Source organism: Xyrauchen texanus, chromosome 38 (assembly GCF_025860055.1).
Source record: "Xyrauchen texanus isolate HMW12.3.18 chromosome 38, RBS_HiC_50CHRs, whole genome shotgun sequence".
Taxonomy (NCBI): domain Eukaryota; kingdom Metazoa; phylum Chordata; class Actinopteri; order Cypriniformes; family Catostomidae; genus Xyrauchen; species Xyrauchen texanus.
In genome coordinates this window covers 21722474-21734593 of record NC_068313.1, presented here as the reverse complement: position 1 = coordinate 21734593, position 12120 = coordinate 21722474, and the positions used below count along the sequence as shown (strand labels likewise).

Genomic DNA, 12120 nt, shown 5'->3' with positions numbered 1-12120 from the left:
CAAAATGGTCTGTGTTCTCAAAATGGTGCACCGACAGAGACCTGGACCCGCGGACATGTGGGGTGTCGTCGCTGCTCGTATTCCTACAAGAGCTGCTGGATAAGGGCAGATCCCCATCCACACTCAAAGTGTATGTGGCGGCCGTTGCGGCGTTCGCTGAACCCCTGCACGGCCAGTCATGGGGTAAAAACGAGCTGGTCATCCGCTTCCTCAGGGAGCTAGAAGGATGAACCCCCGCGCCCCCATCGGTTCCTATCTGGGATCTTTCTATAGTCCTCGAAACTATGAAAGCCCCCCCTTTCGAACCACTTCAATCCGTGGATTTGAAATACCTTTCACTCAAAACCGTTTTTCTGACTGCCCTGTCATCAGTCAAACATGTGGGAGACCTTCACGCGCTGTCTGTCAGCGCTGCGTGTCTTGAGTTTGGACCAAGTGACTCCAAGGTCATTTTAAAGCCTAGACACGGCTATGTTCCCAAGGTGATCGGTACTCCTTTTCAGAGCACAGGTCATTTCCCTATCGGCGCTGCCAGCACCTGATAGCGAACGCGACGCCAATCTCCTTTGCCCGGTCAGAGCACTGAGATTGTATACTGCGCGCTCCGCCGCTTTCAGACGCTCTGAGCAGCTTTTTGTTTCTTTCGGAGGGCGCACCAAAGGTCTCGCCGCCTCGAAACAGACACTATCTAGATGGATAGTGGACGCTATTGCTGCTACATACGCGTCAAAAGACCTGCCATGCCCGTTGGGCATTAGGGCTCACTCCACTAGAGGCATGGCATCCTCGTGGGCATGGTCCAGCGGGATTTCCATTCATGACATATGTGTGGCAGCGGGATGGACTTCCCCCTCCACCTTTGTCAGATTTTACAATATGGAAGTGCCCGCTCTGCAGGCAAAACTACTAGCGGTTTAATACGCTACAGCTCCCCTGGTGAGCTGCACTGATGGGTCACATTCCACACAGACCGGCACCGCCGCTCTGTCGTTCCCTTCCCACTATGTGCTTATGTATTACACAATCAATGACCCGCATTCTTGCCGGCCAAATATTATTTCCCCACTCATAAGGGCTCCCCGGGTCCCCCTTAATTCCCTGGGGCTCATACAGTGGATGCTTGGCGCGCACGGCGTTGACAATGGGTTCCCGTAGCGTAAGCTAGCTTACGCAATACGAGAGAACCTCTCGTAAGAGAACGTATCGGTTACCTAACGTAACCTCGGTTCTCTCTAGATGAGGGAACGAGTATTGCGTAGCCGGCCGTGCTCGCGCCACGAGCGACTTTTCGCTTCAGTCAATGAAAACCAGGGTTCCAGCCTACGAACTACGCTTATATGCACTCTAGTCACGCCCATTTTGGCGGGCTTTGATGCAGTGAGTGCGCGGACGCCTCTCATTGGATGCGAGTTCGCCCAAGCTCGTCTATAGGCTGCAGCAGTTGCCGCAGAGCAACCTATGAGCTCAAGGTCTGCAGCTGCCGCACTGCGTTGACAATGGATACAAAAATTAAGGATAATTTTTTGGCTTCAATATCTCAGAAAAGATATTGCCACAGAATCTTTCTCGTAGCATAAGCTAGCTTACGCAATACTCGTTCCCTCATCTAGAGAGAACCGAGGTTACGTTAGGTAACCGATACGTTTTTTTATATACATGACCGATCGAATAAACTAGTCCAGAAGACCATTGCTAATGCAAAACAGGTCATTGCGTTGTCTGAATTAGACATTATTTTTGTCTGTCAGCAGAAGGATGAGGCTGCTTTAATTAAGTTAAGAGTTGCCTGAGAGACAGTTTAACAGGAGGGCATTAAAGCATACCATAAACAAACAAAAGAAGTGGACAGATAATCCATAAGCAATTAATTAGGGGAGGAACTCTGTGGTTTCCGTAAATATCGGTCACATTGAATAATTGCTTGAAAAGAAAAGAGATATTTATACACTGTCCCAGGTTAACAAGTCTGTACAAGGAGAGGAGGAATGCTATCGAGATTCCTGGGCTGCCCGTTTCAGTGACGCTTGGCATTTTCTCAAAAGATCAGAGATGAAAGGCACTCCCAAGAGCAAGGCTATTCACAACAAACACATTTTTGCGGCAATCTGTTTTTTTGTTTTTCTGTGTAAACATGAAATCTTTGAACTCTGTGGTTTCCGTAAATATCGGTCACATTGAATAATTGCTTGAAAAGAAAGAGATATTTATACACTGTCCCAGGTTAACAAGTCTGTACAAGGAGAGGAGGAATGAGATGAGACACAGAGCTTGCCTCCCTCTCTGTCTCTCTCTCCCTCTCAGCTTAAATGCCACATCAGCTGTGCTGTATGGTTGACAGTGATTTGGTATGTGCAAACTGTACTATTCAAGATATATTGGCCAAACCATCTGGAAGTTCAGAGATGTAATGGCTATTGTATATTATTATTCTCTTAGATCCAAGATGGCGGTGCGGTAGCACGCAGCGGCCACTCCGGATCCAACATTTTTGTCAATTAGCCCAACTTTTACGGCACATGGACATCAGAGCAACCGGTGTTCGTTTCTACCATCGCCAGACACTGTTAAAATATAAGATTTATGCAACAGCCAAGCTGCATGATGATCTGCAGGAGTTGCTACGCGAACTCAGCTTGCTGCGGAGACCAGGCCTCCAGTCCTCGGCGTCGCCTGATGCCGGTGCCCGGGGGAGGGGACGTCGTAAGCAGTGTGCGAGGAAGCGAAAGCGCGGCAAGAGGGCGGGGGTCCATGCTAGGCTAAAAACAAACCCTAGCCGGCCGGCTCTCCCATCTATCCTGCTCTCAAATGTATGCTCCCTGGACAATAAACTGGACTGCATCCGACTCCAGCAGACTACGCAGCGTGAGCTTAGAGACTGCGGCGTCTTTGTTTTCATGGAGACGTGGCTCAGCGACAGAGTTCCAGATGCCACCATTCAGCTAGACGGGCACGCCTCGTTTCGTGCCGACAGAAATGCAGCTCTGTGCAGTAAGACTCGTGGTGGTGGCTTGTGTGTTTACATCAATACGGAATGGTGTAATAACTCTATGCTAGTCTCTAGTTACTGCTCATCGCTGGTGGAGCTTGTGACTGTTAGATGCTGACCTTTTTATTTACCACGGCAATTCACCACTGTTATTATAACTGGAGTTTACATTCCCCCACAGCGCTAACACTAAGGAAGCACTCTGTGAACTGTATGGGGCTATGAGCGAACTGCAGAATGCTCACCCTGATGGACTGTTTATTGATGCCGGAGATTTCAACCATGCGAATCTCAAGACAGTGCTCCCTAAATTCCATCAATATGTTGACTTTGCAACGAGAGTGGCGAACATGCTTGAACTTGTTTACACAAACATCCCAGGCACGTACCGGGCAGAGCACGAAATACACAGCATTAGTGACCAGCTACATCAGCAAGTGCATTGATGATGTCACCTTCTCCAAGACAATCACCACATGCTTCAACCAGAAGCCGTGGATGACTGCGGAGGTGCTTGTGCTGCTGAGGACCCAGAGAATCCACAGTCACTTCCAGGACAGCGGTGACACGCGGCGCATGTGGCAGGCCTTCCAGGCCATCACCAACTACAGGACAACATCAGTTGCCTGTGACAAAGATGCCTCCCTTGCAGATGCGCTGAACGACTTCTACGCTAGGTTTGAAGCACAGAACGACGTGGTGGCGAGGAAGACCACCCCTCCTCCCAACGACCAGGTGCTCTGTCTTACCACGCCTGATGTGAGGAAAACTCTACATAGAGTCAACCCACGGAAGGCTGCGGGAACAGACAACATTCCTGGCAGAGTGCTCAGAGGATGTGCAGACCAGCTGGCAGATGTTCTTACCGACATCTTCAACATCTCTCTGAGCAGCGCCGTCCATCGTACTTCAAGGCCACCACCATCGTCCCCATGCCAAAGAAGTCTTCAGTGTTCTGCCTCAACGACTACTGTCCCGTCACACTCACACCCATCATCATGAAGTGCTTCGAGAGCCTCGTCATGAGGCACATTAAGACCTAGCTGCCCCCTCACTAGACCCACTGCATTTCACATATTGTTCAATCCGTTCAACAGATGACACCATCGCCACCACCCTCCATCTGGCCCTCACCCACCTAGATAAAAAGGACTCATATATTTGAATGCTGTTCATAGACTTCAACTCAGCATTCAACACAATAATTCCTCAGCACCTGATTGGAAAGCTGAACCTGCTGGGCCTGGACACCTCCCTCTGCAACTGGATCCTGGACTTCCTGACTGGGAGACCTCAGTCAGTCCGGATCGGGAACAGCATCTCCACCACCACCACAACACTGAGCACTGGGGCCCCCAGGGCTGTGTGCTCAGTCCACTGCTGTTTACTCTGCTGATTCACGACTGTGCAGCAATACACAGCTCAAACCACATCATTAAGTTCACCGATGACACGACCGTGGTGGGTCTCATCAGCAAGAACGACGAGTCAGCATACAGAGAGGAGTTGCAGCGGCTAACAGACTGGTGTAGAGCCAACAATCTATCTCTGAATGTGGACAAAACAAAAGAGATGGTTGTTGACTTTAGGAGAGCACAGAGTGACCGCTCTCTGCTGAACATCGATGGCTCCTCTGTGGAGATTGTCAAGAGCACCAAATTCCTTGGTGTTCACCTGGCGGAGAACCTCACCTGGTCCCTCAACACCAGCTCTATTACCAAGAAAGCCCAGCAGCGTCTCTACTTTCTTCGAAGGCTGAGGAAAGCACATCTCCCACCCCCAATCCTCACTACATTCTATAGAGGGATTATTGAGAGATTCCTGAGAAGCTGCATCACTGCCTGGTTTGGGAATTGCACCGTTTCAGACCGCAAAGCCCTGCAGAGGATAGTGAGGACAGCTGAGAAGATCATCGGAGTCTCTATTTCCTCCATCAAAGATGTTTATAAAAAACACTACATCCACAAAGCAACCAGCATTGTGAATGACCCCACACACCCCTCACACAAACTCTTCACCCTCCTGCCGTCTGGCAAGAGGTCCCGAAGCATTCAGTCCCTCACGGCCAGACTGTGTAACAGCTTCTTTCCCCAAGCCATCAGACTCCTCAATACTCAGAGACTGGACTGACACACACACACACACACACACGTGTCCTGAGTTGCACTTTAATTATTAATTATTAATTATGAATTACCTGGCTGCTACCTCAATAACTGCTATATGCATAGAACACTCATCTCATAGTATGTTATTTTTACATTTGGCACTTTTTGAAACTGTCATCTTTTTGCACTACTGTGTACTGGTCGGTGCTGCACTGTCTCTCACTGTGCCTATTGTCCTGTTAATATTTAGTAATTTATTGTACTGTCCCATACTTTATGCACACATTTGCACGTGCACTTTATATAGGTATGTTATTTAGTCTGTGTAGTCTCAAGTGGTTCTGTGTTTGTCCTATGTTTTTTTATGTAGCACCATGGTCCTGGAGGAACGTTGTCTCGTTTCACTGTGTACTGTACTAACTGTATATGGTTGAACGACAATAAAAAAACACTTGACTTGACTATTAAAGCAGGCTGCAGTTAATCATATGGATGATATGGGTGATTCTTTTGAGGGCTTGTGTCATGGATTTGTTCCAAATCCAATTGAGCTACCTCACTGTCTTCTGTCTTCATAGGCATTTTAAATGGTCTTTGCAGGCAGCAACTCTGATGCTCACTGACGTGTCCCACTCAAATAGAGAACTCAACTATCACTTACAGTTGATTCCAATGCAGTTTGATGTGCTAAGCCAGGAGTGTAATTGAAAAAAAAAAAACTTAATTTACACTTAAAACTATTTAAGTATTGTTTGTTGGAACTTGTACTTTACTCAAGTGCAATTTAAATGGAATATTTGTACTTTTACTTAATTACATTTCCAAAGAAAAAAATAGCACTTTTTACTCCTTACAATTTAATTTAAACTTGAAAAGTACTTACAACATTTTTACAGATCATTTTCTTTTGTCTTACTGGACTGATGCTGCCTTTCCACTGCATCAGTTAAACGACAGATGACAGACCAGAGGTCAGTCATTTCAAATTTAGTGTCGCACGGCGGCTGTGTGGAGTTCTGAATGTTTGCAGAGGTGGAATTTCGGATCTGATTTGAGCTTCAGATACATAGAAATATTTGTGCGACTAGACCATAAGTGACCACTTGACTGAATGCGATGTATTCATTAAACTATGAGCACTAAGTAAGAAACACTGACAGTTTTTGTCCTAAACTTTATTTTACACCTGTTACTTCGACAGTTTTAAGGAAAAAATTATAATTCATGTTGCCAATATATACAGTGAGGAAAATAAGTATTTGAACACCCTGCTATTTTGCAAGTTCTCCCACTTAGAAATCATGGAGGGGTCTGAAATTGTCATCGTAGGTGCATGTCCACTGTGAGAGACATAATCTAAAAAAAAAAATCCAGAAATCACAATATATGATTTTTTAACTATTTATTTGTATGATACAGCTGCAAATAAGTATTTGAACACCTGTCTATCAGCTAGAATTCTGACCCTCAAAGACCTGTTAGTCTGCCTTTAAAATGTCCACCTCCACTCCATTTAGTATCCTAAATTAGATGCACCTGTTTGAGGTCGTTAGCTGCATAAAGACACCTGTCCACCCCATACAATCAGTAAGAATCCAACTACTAACATGGCCAAGACCAAAGAGCTGTCCAAAGACACTAGAGACAAAATTGTACACCTCCACAAGGCTGGAAAGGGCTACGGGGAAATTGCCAAGCAGCTTGGTGAAAAAAGGTCCACTGTTGGAGCAATCATTAGAAAATGGAAGAAGCTAAACATGACTGTCAATCTCCCTCGGACTGGGGCTCCATGCAAGATCTCACCTCGTGGGGTCTCAATGATCCTAAGAAAGGTGAGAAATCAGCCCAGAACTACACGGGAGGAGCTGGTCAATGACCTGAAAAGAGCTGGGACCACCGTTTCCAAGGTTACTGTTGGTAATACACTAAGGCGTCATGGTTTGAAATCATGCATGGCACGGAAGGTTCCCCTGCTTAAACCAGCACATGTCAAGGCCCGTCTTAAGTTTGCCAATGACCATTTGGATGATCCAGAGGAGTCATGGGTGAAAGTCATGTGGTCAGATGAGACAAAAATAGAACTTTTTGGTCATAATTCCACTAACCGTGTTTGGAGGAAGAAGAATGATGAGTACCATCCCAAGAACACCATCCCTACTGTGAAGCATGGGGGTGGTAGCATCATGCTTTGGGGGTGTTTTTCTGCACATGGGACAGGGCTGACTGCACTGTATTAAGGAGAGGATGACCGGGGCCATGTATTGCGAGATTTTGGGGAACAACCTCCTTCCCTCAGTTAGAGCATTGTAGATGGGTCGAGGCTGGGTCTTCCAACATGACAATGACCCGAAGCACACAGCCAGGATAACCAAGGAGTGGCTCTATAAGAAGCATATCAAGGTTCTGGCGTGGCCTAGCCAGTCTCCAGACCTAAACCCAATAGAGAATCTTTGGAGGGAGCTCAAACTCCGTGTTTCTCAGCGACAGCCCAGAAACCTGACTGATCTAGAGAAGATCTGTGTGGAGGAGTGGGCCAAAATCCCTCCTGCAGTGTGTGCAAACCTGGTGAAAAACTACAGGAAACGTTTGACCTCTGTAATTGCAAACAAAGGCTACTGTACCAAATATTAACACTGATCTTCTCAGGTGTTCAAATACTTATTTGCAGCTGTATCATACAAATAAATAGTTAAAAAATAATATATTGTGATTTCTGGATTTTTTTTTTTAGATTATGTCTCTCACAGTGGACATGCACCTACGATGACAATTTCAGACCTCTCCATGATTTCCAAGTGGGAGAACTTGCAAAATAGCAGGGTGTTCAAATACTTATTTTCCTCACTGTATATATATATATATATAAATAGCAACAAAAGGCTTTTGTAATTAAATTTGTACATGTAATTTATTTAAATCATATCTCTGAAATTCTTCTCCTTATTTGCTGAACTGTTTTAGTTGTTAGCCAACTTTTAATCATAATGCCACTCGGGGAGAAATATGACAGTCGTCTTAGACAGTACAAAGGTTTGGAAAGACTTAACAAAGCAATCGAATTTAACAACATCTTCTTGCTTAATCTCCTCTCTTGATTCCATTCTAGCTAGGAAACAATTTACAGCAGTACAATTTAATGTGAATACTTTTTTACTTTCACTCAAGTATGTTTTTGGCTAGATAAATTTAATTGAGTAAAATTTTCACTTAGTATACATACTTAACTTTTTACACCCCTTTGCTAAGCTAACCACTTGAAACTCCACAACAAATATTGAGTGATATATTCATTAAGTGAATAGTTAATTTCAATTTGATGGAGCTATTCTCTTTTGATACTTTACTGTAATGAAAATAATTAACATTTCCCTCAACTTCATCCACCATCTTGGTTTAACATTTTAATTGATGCATTCTGGGATTGCATTATGGGAATTGCCTAATCTGCAATCTATACATGCAATGCTGCCTTTTTTGACCAAAAAGAGGTATCTTGTAATGCAACATAATTTACAGTAGTTGCCTAATGTTTAGAATTCGCCTATTTGTCAGGAGTGCACCCAAGAGGCTGTTCAAACTGAATGGAAACTTGCCATCTGCATCCCTTTCAAATATTTTTCTAACTAAACATTCCCCAGATGTACACCATGCCACATCCCTCTGATTCTCCAGGGTCTCGTGCAGGAGAGCTGTGTTTTTTTAGACACTATGTCACTTTAAAAAGAACATCAACAATTAAAAATGTTTGTTGTGACACCTGCGTTCTGTTCCATACTATGTCTAGCTTTTTTAGCATAAAAACGCATTCTGTCTGAATGGCCCCTAAGATGCCTAAAGATTTTGCCTAGGTTTGGCAGCTTTCTAGGTTTGGTTCAGAAGATTGAATTATTGGGAGATATTTATGTACTTGCCTTCCAAGACAAATCATGCAATTCAGAAGAAAACCAATATGAATAAAATCTGTAAAATCCTTCAAGTCATTCATAGACAACATGATCACATGTGAAGTCGGCATGCTGTTTCCGAAAGTTCTGGTACCCTAGGATTGGCAACAGTATGCTGACTCACTGACATGCCCTATCACCCATCTTATATATCTGGAATGGCTCAACAACAGTTACTTTCCCTTGTGGCATGACTGTTAGCGTGTTGCTTCAGTTGTATGGGAGACCACAGTTCCCTATCTGTCACTCACTCGACATTGTGTCGATGTAGTGACAATAGGGGTCACACTTGGGAGACACCTCTGATATTTGATTAAAGGCCAATGGGAATTGGAGAGTGGTATTTGCATGTCACTCCCCCGGACATACGGGTATAAAGGAGCTGGCGTGCATACCGCTCATTCAGATTTTCCCTTCGGAGCCGAGTGATTGATGATTCAGTGAGCTGAATTTCCCACGGCTTCGATTTCACCTCTGCTGGATCCTTATGGCACATTACAGCGGCTTTCTCCCAACTCTGAACAAGGGCACTGCAGAGAGTGCCCCCAGGTCCTTTGGCAGATCTTTGGCAGATCTTCCCCCTTCGGGCCCAGTCAAAGAGGTTTCGGAAATGACGGATATGCTTTCCCGGGTAGCCGATTGGTATCTGGGTTCACGGCGCTGCTCACAGACATGCCCCGCCCCAATGACTTTCTTCCCGGAGGTGCATGAGGAGCTGACAATGTTGTGGGAGGCACCTTTCACTGCCGATCATGATCTTTCGGCTCCCCTGCTTTCACTACCCTCGATGGCGGGGCGGCCAGTGGTCAGGTAAGTGCTTCGATGTCTCTCAACTCAGCATGGCCACAGGGCAATGTGGCCTGTAAGTGAATGAAAAGGTAAGTCTGGGACAGTTGGCCTGGTGTATCGCTTGCACATAGCAACTTTCACCTCCATTGAGCTGAAAATGTGCGCTGTTGACTCCAAGTAGTGTTCACATGATGTGATCCCTGGATGACTTCCTCCTAGCCCTGTGGCAGACGAGTTTGCAGAGAAACTCACTGCCGGCTCAGTACACATGCTAACTAAGCCCTGTACTGGGGTAGGTGCTCCGCATGTGCTGGTTCCCAATAGGTAACCCCATGTGACGTATGTCTTCCATTAAATCGATTCCTTGTTGGTAAACTGCATCTTCCTTGGGCACAGGGCCCACAACACTGAACCCTCCGCACCACAAAACCTGAATGTGCCAGCTCCTTTATAACCATATGTCTGGGGGAGTGGCATGCAAATACCACTCGCCAATTCCCATTGGCCTTTTATCAAAGATCAAAGGTGTCTCGGGCTCCCAAGGGTGACATCGACACAACATCTCGCTCCCTCCATCAGGGAACAGAGGTTACGGAAGTAACCAGGACGTTCAATCCCCATTCAAACGAGGAAGAAATTACATTTGTATAAACAATCACAAGCATTATTTGGAGATTGCATTTTTATCCCTAACATTTTATTTTTGTCTCTACTAATGGTTAGGGTTAGATATGGGTTTTGGTTGGGGGGTAGATTAAATAAAATAAGAATTTCTCTTCACTGTTTTACATCCTGTTCAGCTCAATACAATTATTTTTACAAGTGGCATCTGTCGACCTCTCCTGGATATAAATGGATGTCACACTTATTTATATGCTCTGAAACACTTACTGCTTTAGCCTGCGGAGGCAGTGTTTTCAAATTCAGTCAGCGTATACCGATTTCACTAAAGAAAAATCTGATTTTATGTGAGATTAGAACAGAAGTCATAGAAGTGGCTTCTATCAATAATTTATTTTAGCTTGTGTATGTATGGCTCCTGTAATTGTAAAACCAGTTATTTGTGACCTTTACATAACACAAAACATACAGCACATCTGAAAGAATAAAATACCAGAAGTGGATTATCAAATAATTGTTTTTCCAAATGAATCAGTTATGCAGGTCAATAACAGCAGCACCGTGACATTAATTTACCTGAATTTCCACCCCATAGCCCATGTAGATGGCCACAGTGTACGTGCAGTCCACATTTGTATTGTACCAACTCTTGGCTGGCTGTGGTGTCTCTATGTAGCCTCCCGGCGCTGTGAAATTGCTGCTGCACGGAGCTGCATAAGAAAAGGTGGCGGCAGAGAAAGAGAGAAGGACAGAGTGCATCAGAAGAACAAGCTTTATTTCTCATTCTCTCTATCTCACTTCATTGAATTCCAACCTATCTTTAATTGTCTTTCAAGGTTTTCTCATTTTCTGTCTGGATCAACAGGGTCAGCTTTCCTGCCCTATCGTGTAGACTCAGAAGGACAATACTGATGAAATTGCAGGTAAGAGTATTTTTTTGGTTGCCTTAAGGTCTTTCTGCTCTGCTGGCTTCTTTATCTCCCTCTAGAGTTAAGTGCTGCTGGTCATGAGATATGTTCTCTCTTTAACTGAGTACTCACTCCATATAGATTCATATACTTGTCTTGGTTATGAAAGACTAAATCACTCCCCACTACAGCAATATCAATTATTCAGTAACATCTGTAAATCACATGAAAATCACATGCCAAGACACAAGCAGGGCAGGACATTCAAAGATGATTTGTGTCATTAAATATTGTAGCACCAGAAGTATTTTGACAGTATCGGCAACACTTAAAATGTATGAAAGTTTTTGCGATATACAGTACATAACACTATATCAAACCAAGTGGCATTTATTTTAAAGACATATGGAACAAACACATATTTCAAGAAAAACAATTAGCAAAAACATTTGTTAGGTTCTAAATGATAAAACTAATTAAAAATTTAATAAGAAATGTAGACAAAAAGTATTTGGACACATTCTGGTTGGTAAACTTAAAGGAATAGTTCACCCAAAAATGAAAATCCTCTTATCAGCAGAGCAGAGCACAAAGAAAAATGTTTAGAAAAATATCTCTGCTCTGTAGGTACATACAATGCAAATGAATGGTGATCAGACTGTAGCTCCAAAAATCACAAAAAGTGAACATAAAAGTAATCCATATGACTTCAGTGTTTAAATGTCTTCAGAATCTATATGATAGGTGTGGGTGAAAACAGAACA

At 44.2% G+C, this 12120-nt stretch overlaps 1 protein-coding gene across 1 annotated transcript in view; it reads right to left on the bottom strand.

Annotated features, from left to right (window-relative positions):
• The window catches only part of LOC127632213 (seizure protein 6 homolog), a 346945-nt gene that overhangs the window by 168107 nt on the left and 166718 nt on the right, over nt 1–12120 (bottom strand). The window contains exon 3 of the mRNA XM_052110822.1: nt 11025–11158. Within this exon, the coding sequence (XP_051966782.1) occupies nt 11025–11158 (134 nt within the window). The remainder of the gene's footprint in view (nt 1–11024; nt 11159–12120) is intronic.